This window comes from Lissotriton vulgaris, chromosome 2_2 (genome assembly GCF_964263255.1).
Source record: "Lissotriton vulgaris chromosome 2_2, aLisVul1.2, whole genome shotgun sequence".
Lineage (NCBI taxonomy): Eukaryota > Metazoa > Chordata > Amphibia > Caudata > Salamandridae > Lissotriton > Lissotriton vulgaris.
Window position 1 is genome coordinate 194,785,621 of NC_141688.1, and position 20,750 is coordinate 194,806,370.

At 45.8% G+C, this 20,750-nt stretch overlaps 1 protein-coding gene across 1 annotated transcript in view; it reads left to right on the top strand.

Moving 5' to 3' along the window:
* Positions 1-20,750, top strand: part of NADSYN1 (NAD synthetase 1) — a 217,194-nt gene that overhangs the window by 193,202 nt on the left and 3,242 nt on the right. Inside the window, exons 16-20 of the mRNA XM_086959527.1 lie at positions 519-625; positions 5,102-5,233; positions 6,462-6,531; positions 13,194-13,322; positions 15,005-15,181. Of these exons, the coding sequence (XP_086815653.1) occupies positions 519-625; positions 5,102-5,233; positions 6,462-6,531; positions 13,194-13,322; positions 15,005-15,181 (615 nt within the window). The remainder of the gene's footprint in view (positions 1-518; positions 626-5,101; positions 5,234-6,461; positions 6,532-13,193; positions 13,323-15,004; positions 15,182-20,750) is intronic.

A 20,750-nucleotide genomic window follows, 5' to 3' on the forward strand; every position in this document is an offset into this window, starting at 1 on the left:
GGCTGGTTTAAAAATAACTGAAGTTATATATTCAGTGAGGACTGAAAAAGACACAATAATATACTTCATCCATGACTGCAACAGGGCCCTTTGGACCATAAAGGGGAGCAATGTGGTTGATGACTGGGATGGGGTGAGGGGAAACTTTTCAGAGAGCCCGCCTTCATCCCAATACTAATGAATATCTGTGAGATATGAGAGACTCCGGTCCCGCGCCTTATTCTGCAAGAGGTGCCCATTATTTTGTGTTACGTCAGTTTAAAGAGGTCGGCTAAGACGTGAGGGGGAATGGTGTAAAGGTCTTCATTTTTGTTCCAGTGATGTAAAAAGTATGGGTCACTTTCCTTTTCTGGGAATGTCACCTCCTTATATTTTTTCTTTTCAAAGCCAGTTTTCCCCTCCATTGCCAACATGTGCTTCATCCATGTTACTTGTGTGAGCTAGTGTTAAAAATGATGTTTTTGCATTTGGTGCCAAACTCTAAGAGAGTTCAATCTCTTTCCACTCTTCCTCTGAAGGCGAGGGTACGGATGGTCATCGCCTACCTCTTTGCTCAGCTGAGCCTCTGGTCACGTGGGATGCCTGGGGGACTTCTAGTGCTGGGATCAGCCAACGTGGACGAGAGGTGAGTAAGATCTCATTGGGATGAGTCAGTGTGAGCAAGCGACGCGGAGGCTGCCTTTTACGCCCATCATTGAGATCAATTTGGATTACCTTAAATAAATGGTCCAGCATTGTTGCTTTACAGCATGGTTTCCGGATTATCATCCCCATTGATTCTTGCCACTTGGGGGATCTGTGTCAATCCAGGCAAAGCACATTGTTACTTTTTCTGTTGATATGTTTCCAAAATCTCATGCACAGGATTTTCTTCCCTGTCTTGGTCAACGTATCTGCACACACGAGTAAACAACGACTGACCAGTTCTGATGCCCCTGGTCTGCAGAGAGGCCTTATTAATGCCAGAACAGCCATGGACTTGATCCTTTTATAGTAAAATTCATTATCTGAGGCCTGTTTATTGTGTTTGGAACCTAAAGTAACCTGGTTTATCGAGGCTCTCCCAGGGCTGCTCGCTAACGTCGGTCTGAGTGAGCTAATCCTAGGTGTACGAAGAGGAAGATCAGAAGGGTGTGCATGGGTTTGCGCTTTTGATCATGCCGAATTGATGACCCGCCTCCTCAAACTGTACAGTTGTGAATGTGCATTACCCAAATGAAAATGGAGTCCAAATACAACATAGGCATTATTTACAAACCATTGGCACTGGATGGAAACTTCTAGGGACTTAATTATTGTCTAGAAGGGCTTGGAATTATGATCAATAAATGTGAATAGATTCTGTCAGTATCTGCTGAGAGGATGAGGGATAGGATGATTTACAAACTTTTACTAAATGGATTGGGCCATTTTAGAAGATGTGAGTAATACGTCTGTCTATGTCATGAGCTACAGTGTGGATCCTGGACTCTTTCCACCCGACTGAAATTTCCTTCACCGATCATGATTTGCTCAGCTTTGTTCTAAATAGACTCCTTTTAAAAACATCTCTCGAAATGTCTTGGGAAATCCCAAAGCATATCAGGAAGTACAATAACGAAGAGTGAATTAAGTTCTAACTACGGTGGGCAAGTGAGTAACTCTTGCATGCAATAAAAGATTCAGTCGGTGCCAGTCTTGCAAATTATGCAACTGGAAACTTTATGGTTCAGCCTCACAGTTATGGAGTTAAGACAAAAGTGTAGGCACCTGGAGAGACAGTGTCTATAACATTGGATAAAAAAACATGCAGAAGATGCTACTGACAGAAATTAGGCAGCTATATAAAATATACTCCTAAGATTTAAATAGTCAGGTTGAGCAGAGTTTATTACAATGCTTAAAGCAGTTTAAGAAACTGACTCATCCTATCTTACAGGATGCTGAGCTGGCTTCCACTGAATAACATAGAATTATGTTTACTGAAACAATTGTGGCAACCACAAAAAAGGCTTTTGGAACTGCACAAAGCCCCATATTGCAATTCAGTAACTTATTACTGAATTGCAAAATGGGTTTGTGATTCGGTATTTGGACGGGGAGTGTTAAGGGCATCCCTTCCTTCGCAGTGGTATGTGTAAATGTATTGCGACTAAATGCGGTACCAAAACATTCACATTTTAGAGCCTACTTCAAGTAGGATGGTGACCAATTTTCAAACGGGAAGGGGTCCCTTTTGTGAATGGTCTTAAAATACTTTTTAAGAGCATGCAGTGGTCCCACAAATCACTGCCTACTCTTAAAAAAATGAAAAGTAAACAGGCTCCATTAAAAAAAAACATTGCCTTATTTAAAAACAATCACAGATATGGTGGTCTGATGACCCAAGCAGACCACCATACCTGTGATTTTAGCAATTCTCAATGGGTCACAAATAGGGACCTACCTCATAAATATTAATGAGGTAGGTCTATTTAAGACTCACTGGGAATCGCTAATTGTGTGAAACACACATTTGTACATAGCTGTTTGTGATTTCCAAATAGTGAATCACAAAAAAATTGCTATTTAGTCATTACAAATCTAAAGCTATGCACACCTGTCCCTAGTTTTTGCACCACGTTGAGTGTTGGAAGAGAGTAAACTTGTCGCTGGATTTGTGTGGCTGGTGGTAATTCACCAGTTTCAGCCGTAGGTAGATCGTTGAGATAGGAATTATTTTCCTATGTTGGGGAAAGGAGGAGGTACTTGTAGAGTCTCCGAGCGCTTCCAGTGAGTGCCATGGGTTTCAAACTAGAATAGACCACCCTTTGTGTGAGTCAGACAGGGTTATTTCTAGAACCTTAACATCTAGTGATTGCAGCTGGTGGATACTGCGGCAGACTGACTTATGTGTTTGTGTAAAAGTAGTTTAATTTGAATGTCCGAACACCTCTCTCCAAGACATTCCAACCATAGCAACCTTCGTTCAGGTTGCACTCTGAGGCAGGTTATCACACAAGCAACACTCAGTTTAACACCTCTGTGACAGTATTTACATTAGGGTGAGTCACTAAAACAGATAAAAGTGCAAAGGAACCCAGTGGCAGCTCCTCCGCTTTTTAGTAGTGAAATAAGGGAAAAATAAAATGATAACTCCACGTTATTATCATCTTTATTTGTTCCTGATACTGCAGCGTGGCAGGGCGGGCTTGCACCTGTGAAAGAGGAGCAGGAGGAGGAGTGGTCTGCTGACTCCAAGTGTGCATAAATGTTTGGCCGGCCGTCTCATGACGGCTACACGTTCATGCAGACTTTGCATGTTCTCCAGTCAGGCTGCATTACAGCCAGAGTGGAGAACATGCCCAGGCTCCCATTCCATGGCTGAGCGCCGAACCACGGTGCTCAGAAAAATGACAATGCTGTATTGCAGCTTTTTGTGATTGGTCAGGGGAGCCTGGGTGCTTCCTTCCTATTCCTTCCCCACACGAGGAGAGTCTGATGAGAGATGCGGCGATAACAATAAGTGCTTTTTTGTCTTAGTTTCAGATCGGCTCCCCACACCATGCCTCCAGGCCGCTAATCCCGATCCGTGCCGGCTGCCACTGAAGAAACCTTATTCACGACCCCAATAGTCCCAACCTGTTCACCATTTAAGCTCAGTTGTTTCACCAACACCAAGCTGGCTGGTTCTCCACAGAAAATAGGGCACAGTCTAAGATACTCTTTATGCTGTTTACAGGGATACTAAGAACTACGTCCTTACCTCTCCTAACTAGTTGCATCAATTCTTGTTTAGTTGACTGCATTCTCACAACCTACATCTCTTTGGCATACCTGCCATACTCCATGAAGGTTGTACTGCTTGGTCATCTTCTTTGTAAGTCCTTTACACACTAGATCATATCACTCTGTCATTAAGTACAAACATAAACTCAATCCCACTAAATATTCAAAAATAAAATCCACTTTATGTCAAAAAGCCGAGTCTGCCGTTCAAAGTGAAAAAATATATATAAATGTTATTCTCTAGCATTTTCGTTCTCCCCGCCTCTGTGCAATGTCTGCTTCCCACTGCTGAAATCTTTATATATCCTCAATCTATCTTTCTGTACTCACCCTTATCCGCCAGGTTACCCTCATGGTCAATAAGCTGCGCTATATAAATTTACGAATTATTATAATTAGAAAGTTCTGATGCACCGTGTGATGCCCTGTACAGCACTTATGATTGAAGAGCTGCAAGCTCTTCATTAAACACAAATACAGGCAAGAGTGCCTCATGTCTGGTAATCCAGCATGTTAGATGGTCAGGTTGTACACTTTACTGCAGGTGAGGAGGAACACACATACTGGATAGCATCGACGTGTGGTCATTGCAGCCATTCGAATGCGCCTTAGGCCCTAAACCCGGTGAGGAGGACATTCACTTTAGTGTTTTGTGTCTGGCGATTATAACATGGCTGATGCTGATACAGGCCTTCTTGCGGGCGGGGCATGGCATGCCGTAGAGCTCTGCTGTCCGGTCATTTAAGCAGAGCAGATCTCCATAGTACCATAAATATGTATAGAACACAGCTGAGGTCTGTATCCCAGGTTAGGTGACAGAGGATGGATGGGACGACTTCTGGAGTCATGTGGCTTGTTTGGATGCTGAGCACACGTCGTATGGTCGGTGACTGGAACATATATTCTTGGGTCTGTCTGTCTATTCAGTACGTGCAACAGATTGGGTTAATCATTGGAATTACCTTTTATTGTACAGTGCACAGGGACCTGAATTTGGGGGTCTGTGCTCAACAGGAATTAATTAATAAAGAAACTAAACAATTGTTCTTATTTGCCTACAAATTTAAAAGGGGGGAGTTTATGATGGTTTCTTCTATTCTGATTGCTCGATAAAGGTATATTTTGTCCTCGGGCTGTGAAAAAATTGACCGATTTAGTAACTATAATTATGACAAGGATATTAGTGACCGCCTTCTCTCAGTATAAAAGGTGTATGGCCTCTGAGGCTTGCTTGGGAGCATGTTGGATATATGAACAGAACTCTCATATGATGGTATTTGCACTGCCACTTTTGGTACCTTTTTGTAATCCTAAATTCCTCATTCTGTCCTTCTGCTTAACTTCTGTCCTGCAGCCTCCGGGGATACTTGACGAAGTATGACTGCTCCAGCGCTGATCTTAACCCCATCGGCGGTATCAGTAAGACGGACCTGCGGAGCTTCATAGAGTACTGCGTGGACCATTTCCAGCTCACGGCGCTGAATAGGTGAGTCTGATGAAAGTCATTATTTGATGGTCGCATTGAGCACAACCAAGTCTCATGACATCTCATTAAGGTTACCAATCTCTGCATCAATCCTGATCGCTTGCTATCATTTGTAAGCTTGAGATCAGGATTTGGATTTGGAGGAGGACAGGATAGGTCTTAGTTACAATAATAGGACTTCCAGGGCTTTTTGTAGCATGGATAACTGCTCACTCAAGGCAAGGAAAACCAACACAGCTGTAGCTCTTAGCATCTCTCTGCTGCATTGTCTCATTTTAGGGTTATAAACTATGGGGTTTGTTTGCGTTACTCTTTGTGTGTTTTTCGCTCCCCTCTAAGGATGTGCTGGGCATTTAATGTCTCAGTTGCCGAACCCATACCACCATTTCTAGAGAATGGACAAATCCGTGATAAATGTAATACAGTTCAGTGCAGTTAAGAATAACACACAAGAAATGTACAAGTTCACTAAGTAAGGAACGTATTGGCTGCAAACATCTGACAAGGAGGTTGAGACGGGGATGAGAGGAAGTCTTGACAAATGTTAGATGCTAATACGTTCCTTACTTAGTGACCTTGCACTTGAAATATACATGTTATGTCAAAATAGTTTAGGAGGGCCATAGATGCCTCAATAAGTAATCTTAGCCTTTTCTTATGATTATCTCTGAGTTGAAGCCTTCACAAAACGTGCTACATTGAAGATTCTCTTTAAAAATTTTGTTTGCCTGATAATATAATCAAAATCAATTCCCGAAGCAACACAGCGACAAGGCAAAGAATCTTTTTTGTAAGGACCCACAAAGATCTTTCTAGAGGTGTGTTTCCATGCTGTCACAAGTTATGATCTCTAAAGAAGCAATGATGGTTCTCTGTGTCTGCAAGGACCTACACGAAGGAACCCTACAAGATGCTCTAATGAACAAATATGTCTGCGATATGATCCTGGCTTGCTTCATGCCTAAGTCGAGTCTGATCCATAAAATCATATTACACATGGTGGAAGATGTACAATAAGATATTCTCTATATTCGGCAGCACAGTGTTGTGCAGAAGAAGACATAATGGTACATCTTTCATAAAGTGACTCTGAACGTGGAGCCATTTGTAGTATATTAACTTGAAATGATAAGAAAGTTAATGGGAAATGTCATTACCTGCTCCTGTATACCGCAACAGGTGGAGTTACACACTGTTTGTCATAACCTACGCCATCTTTATTTTGCAGCATTTTGGTGGCTCCACCCACCGCAGAGTTGGAGCCTCTTGCTGATGGACTAGTGTCTCAAACCGACGAGGTAACTTTAAGTGCTGCTATCCATTTCGCATGATCTTTTTAATTGTTTATTTGTATCTGAAAGAGGCACGTTAGTGATAGATTCCTTACCTTAGAATATCCCTAGGCGTCAGACTGGATCCGGAAAGTTTTTTGGAAGCAGTACCCCTGCGCGTAGGTAGGTGGTGTTGTGCGGCTCCGCGTCCAACGCTGGAGTTGTAAGCGCCGAGATGACATCACAGAGACTACTTAGGCGCCACCCATGTGCGCTGACGTCAGTTCTTTCTTTTTTCGCGCCAGCAAGCGTAGAGCCGGTTAGAGCACGTACCCTAGTCACTTTTTTGAGAGTTTTGTCTCTACTTCTTTTGAGTCTTGACTCCTGGTGCCGTGTAGGGATGCCTGGGTTTAAATCTTGCAGGGCCTGTCCCCGTACGATGTCGGTGGCCGACCCCTACGGCGTTTGTTTCTATTGACGTTTTGTAGTGGCAGCATCAAAATTATGGAATCAGATCCCCTCCTCAGTCAAAAATCAATCATCACTACTCTCATTTCGCAAACACCTCAAGACCTGGCTCTTTAACCAGTAAGACGTCAGTGGAACCCCTGCAATCTGCAAATTCCAGCGCCGAGACACCGAAAGGTATTTGCGCGCTTTAGAAATTTAAAAAATAAATAAATAAATAAATAAATATTGTCTGGAGTGTGACCATGACTCCCGGTCGTGTTCTGACTGTCTGGCCATGGCTCTGGAGGCTTTGCGGGAGCGGTCCCGAAAGCTGCTGGAGGCCCGGCACTCGTCTCCGCGCCGTTCGAGATCCTGGGGTCGCTCGAGGGACCGACTGCGGAGTCATCATCGCTCCTCGGGGTCGAAGTCTTCACCCTCGGAGTCTGGTAAGAGACGTCACAAGAAAAAGTCGAATAAGTGTTTACGCTCTACGACATCCCCCTGTCGCTCTCTGGATGTCAACGAGGGGGAAGTTAACGTTACTTTCCCAAGCTGTTGCAGACGGGGAAGGACGTTGAAAAGTGTGCCTCCGGTGTGGGCTGAACACCTCAGACTCTTTGGGTAGGTCGCTCTCCACGACGGTGGCCCTACGTCGCCACCCCTGGCCGTGGTCCACAGGGTTTTCGGGGGATGTCCAGAGTTTCCTCATGGACATGCCTTTTGATGGTACATGCCTGTTTGGCAATAAGGTAGGCATTGGGCTGGAGCGTTTCAAGGACTCTCGGGCTACGGCCAAATCCTAGGGTCCCTTCACCACACGCCCGGCCACGTCTACCTTTTGTTCCTTTCGTGGCTACGGAAGTTGTGCCACTACACGTTTGTTCAGCCAGAAGCCTGCGCAGAACCAACCCCAGCTAGGGCATGGTGGCCGCCGTGGTGGCACAGGGGGCCAGCGTGCGGGTCAGTCCACCTCCGCTCCCGCAGCATCTGCCTCAAAGCCTTCCTAGTCCGAGCTTTCGGATGCACCCACGCCGGTGGGCGGCAGGATTCAACATTACCTCCCCCACTGGCGTTCTGTTACTTCAGACAGGTGGGTGCTGCAAATCGTCCGAAAGGGCTACTCGCTCCCCTTTGAGTCTGTCTCTCCAGCCATTCCACCTCAGTTCCACCGCATGCCGGGGATCACTTTGTGCTTCTCCAACAGGAGGTCACGGTCCTCTTGGCTAAGGGGGCCATCAAGCGCTTTCCTGGGCCAGAAGTAGGACGTGGTTGTTATTCCCACTACTTTCTGGGCCCCAAGAAGGAGAAAGGGGGCCTGCGCCCCATCTTTGACCTCAGGAACATCAATTACTTTCTCCGGAAGGAGAAGTTCAAGATTTTGAGCTGGCTCAGGTCTTGGCTGCCCTCGACCCTGGAGACTGGATGGTAGCGCTGGACTTGCAGGATGCACAATTTCAAATCCCCGTCCTGCCGGCCCACCGGCGTTACCTGCGGTTCACAGTAAGCCAGGAGCATTTTCAGTTTGCCGTGCTCCCCTTCGGCCTCACTAGCGCCCCTCGGGTGTTCACGAAAGTGATGGCGGTGTTCGCAGCTCATCTGCGCAGGTCAGGGGTGTCAGTCTTCCCCTACCTCGACCACTGGTTGTTGAAGGCGGGCTCGCCCCGGGCAGTCGTCTCCCACCTCCAGACTATGGCCGACCTCCTACATTTGCTGGGGTTCTCCCTCAACGTGCCGAAGTTGCACCGGAGTCCCTTTCAGAAGCTCCCCTTCATTGGAGCAGTTCTGGATTTGACTCGGTTTCGGGTCTATCCTCCCGAGCAGCAAGTCCTGGAAATTCAGGCTATGATTCCGATCTTTCAGCCTCTATCCCGGGTTTCAGTCAGGATGACCCTCCTGCTCCTGGGCCTAATGGCCTCCTGCATCCTGCTAGTGCAACATGCCAGATGGCATATGCGGGCTCAGCAGTGGAACCAGGTGTTTCAGTGAGCACAGCAACAGGGCAACCTGTCCGAACATGTCCAGATCTCGTTGGGCACTGAACGACCGGTGCAGTGGTGACTCACGAATCGCGATTGGGTCCATGGCAGATCCCTCTCCCTTTCCCAACCGGAGCCCACAGTGGTGACGGATGTGTTCCTCCTGGAATGGGGCAGCCACTTGGGAGAGGCGGAGATCAGAGGCCTCTGACCTCCGGCGGAGTCCCGACTTCATATCAACCTTTTGGAGCTTCGGGCGATCCGACTTGCACTGAAGGCATTCCTTCCCTCTGTCCGGGGAAGTGTAGTGCAGGTGTTCACGGACAACACCACCGCCATGTGGTATTGCAACAAACAGGGCGGGGTCGTGGACCCCCTATCACGAGGCTCTGCGCCTCTGGACATGGCTGGAACATCAAGGCATTACCTCGGTGGTTCAACACCTGGCAGGTTCTCTGAACGCCAGGGCAGACAAACTCAGCCGATGGTGCTTGATGGATCACGAATGGCGTCTGAACTCGGACGTGGCACAAAGTCTCACTCTGCAGTGGGGAGAGCCTTGTTTAGATCTATTCACCACCGAAGAGAACGCACAATGTCATCAGTTCTGCGCATTGGGATTTCCAAGGCGGCACTCGCTCGGCAGCGCTTTTTGTCGCGAGTGGACTTGCGGTCTGTTGTACGCCTATTCGCCTATATCACTTCTGCCCAGAGTGCTGTAGAAGATTTGGCGCGACTGGGCCCAAGTCATCCTTGTGGCTCCGGATTGGGCACGAAGATACTGGTATCCCGAGCTACTCAGCATGGCGATCGATCCCCTGATCCGACTGCCTCTTCGGGAGGATTTTCTATTGCAGCAGCAGGGGACGGTCCTCCACCCAAATCTGTCCAGCCTCCACCTCCATGCGTGGAGATTGAGCGGCGACAGTTGACAGCTTTCGATCTTCCTCCCGAAGTCTGTGATGTCATTCTGGCAGCCAGGCGTCCCTCCACTAAGACGGTATATGCCTGCAGGTGGAACAAATTTATGGCATGGTGCACAACAAAGGCTGTGGATCCCCTTTCTGCTCCTCTTCTTGAGGTCCTTCTTTTCCTTCTATCATTTGCCTAGCAGGGCTCCGCTCTGGACACTATCAAAGGTTATCCTTCGGCCATATCCGCCTTTCTACAGCTTCCAGATCAGCCTTCTCTTTTTAAGTCCCCGGTTGTTAACCATTTCCTGAAAGGCATAACACACACGTTTCCTCCCGTGCCGTTCATAATGCCTCAATGGAACTTACATCTTGTCTTGACCTATCTGATGTGCGCTGCCTTTGAGCCCCTTCATAACTGTCCTTTACGTCTTCTCACTCTAAAGACTGCTTTCTTGGTAGCTATCACCTCTGCCAGAAGAGTGAGTGAGCTCCAGGCTTTTTCATCTAAACCTTCTTTCCTTTCTGTTCATCAGGACGAGGTGGTTTTAAGGACCCGTCCTTCTTTCTTGCCAAAGATTGTCACGCCTTTCCACATCAGGCAGACCATCACTTTTCCCACCTACTTTCCGCCTCCGAATCCTTCGAAAGAGGAAGAGAGGCTCCACCGTCTGGACCCAAAACGTGCCCTCTCGTTCTATCTGAAGCGCACACAAAAGTTCCGGGTGGATGACCAGCTCTTTGTTGGCTACGTGGGTGCCAAAAAAAGTCGGGCCGTGCACAAACGCACCATCTCTCTGTGGGTTGTTCTGTACATCAAAGTATGTTACTCATTGTCCAAGAAGGAGCCTCCCTTGGGGCTGCGTACCCATTCTACCAGGGCAACAGCAGCCACTACTGCCTTGGGACGCGGCGTTCCCTTGCAGGACATTTGTCAGGCAGCTACGTGGGCCTTGCTCCACACGTTTACCAAGCATTACTGACTTGACAGTCAAGTCCAGAAAGACGGCTTCTTTGGCTGTTCTGTTCCACGTGACTTTCTGGTGTAACCTTGTTCGCAGACCCTCCATCGGTGTTGGTATTGCTGGGGTATCTATTCTAAGGTAAGGAATCTATCACTAACGTGTCTCTTTTAGATACACAAGTTACTACTTGTGTAACAATATATCTGTAAGAGACATTAGTTAGTGATAGATGCCTTACCGCCCCACCCATCCTTCCTGTTCTGCGAATTGATTTCTAGGGTTAAGGTCATCCCTTTCAGGGCCCTAGTTTCATGGCACCAGTGATCAGTTTCTTGCATGGCCCTGCGTTCCTGGCACGGAAAGTTGTGTACAGAACTGACGTCAGCCCGCATGGGTGGCGCCTAAGTAGTCTCCGTGATGTCATCTCGGCGCTTACGACGCCAGCAACGGGCACGGAGCCGCATGACGCCACCTACCCACGCGCAGGGGTACTGCTGACGAAAAACTTTCTGGATCCAGTCTGATGCGAGGGGATTTTCTAAGGTGAGGAATCTATTACTAACTAATGTCTCTTACAGATATATCGTTAGACAAGTAGTAACTTGTGCAATTGGTTTATTTATTGGTAATTATCAAAAGCTAGGCAGGCTGAGCTGGTGAAGGAAACAGAATGTTGCCTGTCACTTTTTAGTACAATGTATATTGAAATGTCACTGAATGCCTTACCAACTTGCCCATATTTGGAATTAACCAATGCCAATTTACAGCCAGATGCCTAAAGAGCGCAGTCCTGTCCCATACATGTTGTCCAGGACTGCAGCACACACTGCTTTTCCATCTGATATAGTTCACTTGTCTCTGTGTTATACGCGTAGTTTAGGTTAATGTGTTCATTTGATATACTATACGCTACTGTAGTGTACTACTTTTAAAGAACTGTAAGTAGATTATATTGATTCCACAAGGGCACATTATGGCCACTTCTGCATAGGTATTCCCCCAATGTTTCATAGAAGACTTCTCTCTGGTAAGGAGTGGGTTCAGTTATGTTTTTTGACCTTCATTCTAGCACTGCTATACCAGAATATGTGTTTGGCTCACACTATAATTTCCATTTTCAAAGTGTTTTTACAAATGAACCCAGGCACAGGGTGCCATCACCCTCAGGTGTTTGGTTTGTGGTTTAGAAAATTGAATAAATAACAATAAAGGTCCAGTGGAGAGTGGTATACAGGTGTATTTTATGCTCCCTAACATTTTTTTATCTGCAAAAAAGACCGCATCTGCCGCAATTAACCAAGGGAAAGAGTGGACATGTCCATTTCAAAGCACAGATGTTCCTTCCTCAATATTTGATAACAGGCCATACTGGTTCCCTGTCCTGAGGAAACCACCATCCCTCGGAACGTAAAGAGGTCGAAACGGGTTGAGCCTACTAATCACGGATAGTAGAAAAAAAAAATCTTAGTGATAGCTAACGGAGAGGACTATTATAAGGCCGTTCGCTACCACTAAACATGCGCCAGCATCCCCTTTTAAATATCAATTTTTACAGATAATCGCACACAAACGTTGACCGATTCCTTATTTATGATCCTTTGGAACTAAAAATGAACCGTAGTTGTTCAATAATTTTTTGCATTGCTTTTGCTCACACAGATTGGTGACAGAACCCAAATATTTTGCACATGATTTTAAATGTTGTAACTTCATAATAATTATTTGTGAATTTCTCATTGTAATTATTGGTGTGACCCCCATGTTAAAGTGCGTTTTTGCTACATTAGTACTATAAAAAATTACTTTGAAAATAACACCGTGTACAAAATCGATGATTAATTGGCGGATGTCTTTGGTCATTCTGTTTTGACTCTGTACTATTAGTGATAATCATCTAAAAGACCCCTTTTTGTGTGCTTATACGTATTCAGTGTTCCAACCACTCCATGCCAGCGAATATGGGTTACTATCCCTCAACAAGCACATGGAGCGCGTGTGTACACGTGTGAGAAGAGTATTGATCTTAAAACCTAAGCCAATAGGCAACAGTCAGCTACTCCCACCCACCAGGCAGGAACCAATCCCAACCTACAAGGCAATAAGGCTTTGATTCTGACTCCCTCAACTTTTGTGTTCACTTCCAATTGGATGCAAGTCTGGAGCGTGATGATTATTGAATTTTTGTTGTTGTTGCTCGATGACCAGAACCCATTACTATGTCTCGTCAAATGGCTTTTGCTACTTCCGCAGCCTCGAGGATGCCCTGATTCACTTTAACAGAGAAACCAAAGTGGTACCTGGTAGTAACAGCTAGTAGCCTGGTTTTGAACTGTTTTATATAATGAGTCACACTGACTCACCTGTGCTTCCTTTACTTTACTACTCAGGCAGACATGGGGATGACGTACACAGAGCTCTCCGTCTACGGTAAGCTGAGGAAGGTTTCCAGAACTGGACCATACAGCATGTTCTGTAAACTTGTCAACACTTGGGCACATATTTGTTCACCAAGACAGGTAAGAATTAGCACTATTTGTTTCCCAAAAGTCAGATAGGGAAGATTTTAGATTTAAGGCTGCACAACCGCGCTGTGGCCCGGAGCATATTTTTGCATAATTAATATTTTGGGCATAATTTGTATTGTGGACAAAAATCTAGATACATTTGTAGTTTATCTAAATAGTATGCCATAATGCAACATATCACAGATATAAACTCAGTTGGCAAAAGTAGTGTTTTCAAAGTCACATGCTTGCTATGCTTTGTGTAAGTGTGAAAATCTTTCATAGAAAAAAAATTGAAAGACAAGGAAGATGAGTGTGGCACATTTTGAGTCTCTAAAGACCTTTAAAAACAGCATTACCAACTAACTCTTCCCAGGCCATCCTTCTTAACGGTAAATGCAATTTGGTTTGTAAAACATCAAGTACCTTCAGGCCGGGCCAGCCTACTTCACTACAGTAATGCAAGGTGCAATTTATTGGGTGTTGGAGCCCAATGCCAGGGCAAATTTAGCAACACCATGTGTTTGTGAACAGTGAAGTTCATGTATAATTCAGGAAGGTATCATTTGGTATGGTTGCTCAAGGTTGTCTTACTAACAGCGCCCTATGAGATACAGTTTATTGTTGAACATGCACTTTTGTCAAGTTTTGTTTTATGTCCTCCATTTTGGAATACTGCCACTAGTGTAATCACACAGGATACTGCAATGAGTATGATCACGCAGGATTCTGCCTAATAACCACTGCCTCCAACAGAACCCACCCCAAAAGACCTCACAAAAGTCCATAAACAAATTCAAGCCATTAGAACCAGGGCTGGATCATGTTGCATGCATGATCCTTAGGACATTGTACATCAGTCACACTGACTTAGCATTGGAAAGTAACAACAATTTGTAGTGCATCATATGTTGGTTACATTCCAAAGTTACCATGTTTTTTATGGTATTTTAGATGTGTTACTTGGGAAGCAGCTTTGCAAAGTAACATTGTTTTAGTACATGGCACATTAGTTACACTGACAGTATTACAAAGTACCATTAATTGTTAGGGCATCATGTGTTTGTTAATTCTTACATTGATTAGAAACTGTTATGCCATTATATATTTATTACATCGATTCAGCTTTGGAACTTCGGTTAGGGCAACATCTGTTGGATAGATTGATGAGTGATTGCAGAGCAACAGCTGGTAGGATCCTGGAAGACCGTCTCAGAACAGGTGAGACAAAACTCCAAACTCTGACACTGAGCAGCAAGTCGTGAGATCCGTATCCAGTGAGGGAGACTGCTCCACAAAAACTGAGATTGGTACCCAGTCCATAATAATGCTGCACTTGTGCCCTTTTGTATTGCGCTGCCCAGGATGCCACCCACACCCACTCCCGTCTGTTGCCCCCTGGTGTTATTACCCCACTCAGTGGTTTGCCAACGAGTGCAAACCTCAAAAATCCCATCTTTCAGGAGGGGATACCTCGAACAGGAAATTACATGAAAGCACATTTGTTTGAGACCTTCATTTCCCTTTGAAATAGGAAATGTGTAACTCCAGTTATGTAGCTGTGGGTGCTGCCGAGGAACAGGGTGACATTATATTGAGCATCAAATCACGTGTTACGTCTTCATATCTGGAAAAGTAAACATTGCAGTGCAACATGAATTTGCTAGCCCGAACTTCTGTACTTTGTCCACCAGGTGGCAGAAAAGGTGAAGCATTTTTTCCGATCCTACTCCATCAACAGGCACAAAATGACAACGCTGACGCCGTCCTACCACGCGGAGAACTACAGCCCGGATGACAACCGGTTCGACCTGCGCCCCTTCCTGTACAACACCGCCTGGCCCTGGCAGTTCCGGTGCATCGACGAGCAGGTACAGCACGCCACGCGCTGCCTTTCTTCTGTGCGCGTTTCATAGCTGCCAAGGTTTCCGATTGCTTTCGTGTGACATTTTCATAATTTCAGTGTAATTATGAGTGATATTTCAACGACTACGAGTGACTCTCGCGAGCTTAAGTCTAGTAATAAACTTGATGGTAACATATAAATATCAGAAATTACCCCCAATTTCACCAAATAGAAACTCTAAGAAGATCTTAACGTTACAGCAAAGCGCCAGATATGAAGGGCACTATACCCTAATAAGTGGTGGCTAGTGACATTTGAAAGTGGTGAGGTGATCCAGCAGCAGCAGAACTTGGGGTCTAATTCATACAGGCCAATAACCTGATTCGGGAGGGGCACCCCCGATTTTTGAAACCAAAACGACTTTATTTAAGGAACGGAGTCCATATCAGCTGCTGAGTTTACAGTAGGCGGCCAATTGTCTTTGGATGGTCCTAGGTAGTTACATCTACAAGCATATATGCACTCTCTGAATGTTGCCAGTATTATGAAGTGTCGGGTTGTTCCTATTAGCATCAAACGTGGCCCAGATGGTGGTGCATGTGGGGCACAACTTTCCATCAGCTGGCAAAAAATAATTTCACAATTGCGCCTTCGAACACCATCAAGGAGCAAAATAGTTCTGCAAATAGATATCTACTGGATATATTTTATTAAAAAGCAAACAATTAGCCCCGGTATAATATATAGCAGTAAGAAAGAGGTTGAAACAAGCAAAGATGTTGGAGTGTCCTGCACACATCTTACACAGGAGATTATTTATGTTTCTACACTCACACAAAGTTAGAAACCTAATTTTCTTTGTTTGTCTGCTGGTGAATATATGTGTGAATCAGTTCAAAACTGAATTCACGCACTGGAAGGTTTAGTTATTGTAGAAACAGAAATGCTACTCGCAGTGTTAACCGGGCTCCCAATCTTTCATTTGAGCAGCGCAACAATCATTTTATTTAAATGCTCAGCACATTGGCGGTACAAAAGGGGGTGGTGATGGACGGAGCATCTGAATCAGTTAAACATTCACACCCAGTCAAAAAATCTGGGTTTAATCCATCACCGTTCTTTAGCCCACTCTGCCACCCCAGTTCAACATGGCTTTATGCAAATCAGTCTGACCCTGTGCCTCATGGGAACAGTCCAGCCCGAACTGCCAAGCCATGTCTTCCCTGGACCGGAAACAAGCTTCCGAGGACCGGTTTCTGGCATTCCAGCCGTCTTCAGCCCGGCTTGCTTGAATCCAGTGGAAAAGTGAGCAAGGGACTCACGTCTGAGCATACCCTGCCACACTTATGGCGGCCAAAAGCGGTACAAAAGGGGGTGGTGATGGACGGAGCATCTGAATCAATCAAACACTCACACCCAGTCAAAAGATGTGGGTGTAATCCATCACCGTTCTTTAGGCCACTCTGCCACCCCAGTCCAGACATGGCTATATGCAAATCCATCACCACCCCCTTTTGTACAGCACATTGGCCCAGCAGCAAATGACAGGCCACATGCAAGAGCCCAGTGCCGACAAAGAAATGTTTTTTGTTCGGGGAGACTGGGGCTGCATTTAAGCTCTTCTCTTCGCAATGGTAGTCACAATGTGTACCGATACACGCTTAACTCTAATTTCAATCTACCCTCCCCTCCTACATGCAGTCTACCTCACATTTTCCCTGTAGCATTCTGCATACACAAGCACTCAAGAGTTGCAAGTGCCGAAGATAGGCACCTTCCACGCAGTAATCCTGCCATGTTTTACATCGTCAGTCTGTTCCATCACCTAGCCAATTCTTCTGTTAAAGTAGTAACAGACACAAAGAAATGTTTTTGAATACGATAGATAACCTGGCTCTGTGGGTTACATGCTCGCTTCTGTCGGGTCTGTTGGGTCGGATGTTTGAGTGTTGGCGCAAGGTCGACACATCCAATGCCATTGTGGTAGATAACGGTAGCATCTGTTTTTTGAGAGATACGAGATTGACTGAACTACAGAAATAAGCAGTTCTTGAAACATTCACGCAAATAGAGGCAGAAAGAGTTATGGCTTGCCATCTTGTTTTACTAGAAAGTCCAGTACTTTAACTCGTGTAACAGTGCTTCGTATTAGCAGTAATTCTGCAATTGTGTATACCAGCACTCACTCGTGGGTCTGGGACCTGGCCCAAACAGGATGTGTGCGCCACCAACACATTGGTGCCTAGTGTTGTCGAAGTCGGGCAGGCAGAGAAAAACAGAACAGAGATTGACAGCCAAATTAATCTGAATAACACCATCTCAGGACTCGGGCCGCTGTCTGTGACACGAGTGACGTCACGCAGCCCAACAGCAGGGATCATGTGATAGGCCTCAACACAACAGTTAGTCACGGATCCACCTGTGTCTCGGTGATGGAGCACTAAGAGACTCAGACAGCAAGCAGCTGAAGACGCACCCTGATCGCGTGCAGCTAGGCATTGGTAATTTATTTGTGTTAACACTGACAAACAGTCTGGGGTTGCAAATGACTGGTAAACAACTGTCTACTTACTATTGAATGATGTTTAGAGCCAGCCTGACTGGCGCGTCCGCAACTCATTCTGCAAAGCAGGAATCCACCTTAGACTTCGGTCCAGGCTGCCCGCTGTTCTCAGTGAGTCCTGCTGGCTGACTCTCAGAGTGAGTTCCCCGCCGCTCCTGACCTCACTTTCTCTGCCTCCAGGCCATGATGAGGCACTCACATCCTGATTATCCGGGCCCCCCATGGTTTGGCACAGCCAGTAATATACACTCCTAAGGGCAGGCCCACCCCCAGTCTCGGTAACTGGTAGTGATGTGTGTCTGTCAGTCATCATCTGGGCGGCGTTTGAAAGCCGCGCGGCGCCACAGACGGAGGAAAATGAAATAATGTTGCCAGGCACGCGACAGGCTGGCAGGCTGGGCAGATTTAATTTATAACATTGTAGCAATCCCAGCCACTCCAGAGCTGAGAGCAGACAAGATTAACTATTAACTCACTGAGAGCCCTGACCTGCAGAAAGTCTGCGGGGAGCAGCACTGTGCACCGGCTGGGCACGCCTGCACCCTACATAGCCAGAGTTTCAGAGTATGGCAAAAATGCGTGACAATGCATTTCAGTGCGGTGATGAAGAACACCACACTGAAATGCGTTGGCATAACACCTGATACATGATACTTGGCAGGCCAGGCGTTTGCTTCACTGGCGCAGCAAGAGTTCATTGGACCCGGACACTAGCAGGGACCATCGCCCCAGGCCCCACCCCACTTTTCAGTAGCCCACATTTACCTACGCTAGCATGAAATGGTTTAAATAGATGTTGAACACTAGAGGTATCCTTGGGGTGAAGTTGGTGAACCACACAGTATAATTACTTGTATCTGATGCCAGAAGTTCTGGGCTGATTGTCTTCTCACACTTTGTAATTTGCTTGGAAATTGAGTACATATTTTAAAAATAGTGATTTAAATATTATTTTGACTTTCAAAGAGGTTTTCATATCAAGGACTCCACTGGGAATGTTTATGGTCTGGTGTGTGTGGTTTTTTTTTTTGTATTTTGAATTTCTTGATTCTTAGTTTTATGAGCTTTGTCTCGAAATAAACTTGCTTGATGATGATGATGTTGATAGCCGCCGTTGGTTCACGAGGTCTAGATTCGTGCCTGGTTTTGAGGGTAACCACATGTGCCTTTTATTTATATTGTCCGTTGCTATCATGCACATCTGGCATGAGCCCAGGCCGTCGAGGAGCAGCACTAAACACTCTAGATAAAAAGATGAAAACTTTGCAGAAAAAAGAGCGAGCATTCAATGACCTTTTATACAGGAGACATAGGTATTTCTGAGGGACTAGCCATTAGGACATTGAGACTCCACCCGCCCCTCATGCTCCCAACTCGCAGTCTCCAACATTTGACATTAGTCACATGATTTAGATATGATAGCTGTGGTTTAGCAAGGGGGGTGGCGATCCGTCCCTGGCAGCACGAGTTTGGAGAGTGGCGGCCCCTGCTCTTATCTGCGGCAATCATGGTGGTACACAGAAATCGATCGTCAACACCCCCTGCTGCGGGTAGCAAAGACCAGTCACGGGCGGCAAAAGGCCTAGCCACACCACTGTATGGTAGTATGATATTGTAGTTGGTGTGTGGCCAAAATCTGAGGTCAGGTATCCAGGCACATTTGGTCAGCACAAATGCAACCATGCCCTAACATCATTCTGTGCAAGACATCATGCCGCATCGATTACCAGCGACGGCTCCTTCGCAGTGGCAGAGGAGCATCGCCCCACTGCCTGGCTCACAGCCAGCAAATCTATATATATAAAAACGAATGTATGTCTGTCTGTTTGTCATTTATGCATTACTACACCATTCATCCGATCGACATTAAACTTTGGGAAGTTATTGAGTACACTCCCGCGAGGGTATCTGGCAAAAAATAAATAAACTAAACAAATAAAAAAACATTTGTTAAAAGTTGTTGAGTACACTCCCGCGAAGGTTTCTGGCAAAAAAAAAATTGTTAAATATCGGCCCCCCAGAGCCCTTATAATCTTTCCAAAAATGAACGTTTACAGTTTCCGGTGCGACTCGCTTTTGCAATGACCATCAACAAAGCCCAAGGATAATTGCTGCAAGTTTGTGGACTAGATTTGGAGAATCCGTGCTTCTCACATGGACAACTGTATGTGGACAGCTCAAGCGTTGGAAAACCTTCTGATTTATTTGTGTACGCATCAGATGGAAAAACAAAAAATATGTATCCACAAACACTCGAATAAATAACCAGAATTAAAACAACACTGTAAAATGTTTTCCATATTAAAATGAATAAGTTTCAATAAAAATGACACAATGTAATTTAAATGTTATCATAACAAGTTTCCTTAAATTTCCTTTTTCTGAGATCGCAGCAACGCGCGACGGGTAAGCTAGTGGCAAATAAATAATGTTTTTGCATCGTTTTATTTTGCATTTTCAGGCTCTTAGGGAGGGGCGGGCCACAGGCATGGGGGGGGGTAAGGAGGGAGTGCTACATGCACTCTACTACAGTGTTTGGCAGCTGTCGCAGGCTACCCAAACCACACATGCGCACTTAGGTTTTCTCCAGCCCAGCTGCATTGAGCAGCCAGATTGAAAAAAAAACCCCAGAGTTCATGGACTGAGTAGAGCGTCATTTCAGCCCGCACGGTCCAATCCCCCCGCTGTTCTGCAGAACGGGGCTTGGATGGGAGTATGTCTCGGGGGCTGCTGGGACCCAGGAAGAGGGGAGGCGGTGATCGCGAAGCGGTGCTGGAGGCGACTGGCATCTAAAGATATGTTTTTTTAAAAATCTATTATGTCTACCCCTGCCAAACTCCCCCTCCCACCCGACTACCCTTTATTTGTGGCGGCCGCCACCGGTGCTAATCTTTGAACAGTTCTCTTGGCCCATAGAATTTGGCATCAGAAGATTATTGCCTCATTGCGCTATTAGACTGCAGTCGTGGGCGGCTGACTTGTAGCCCAGGTGTAGGAGAGGCGGCATGTCACTCTTCGGCAGAATCCACCC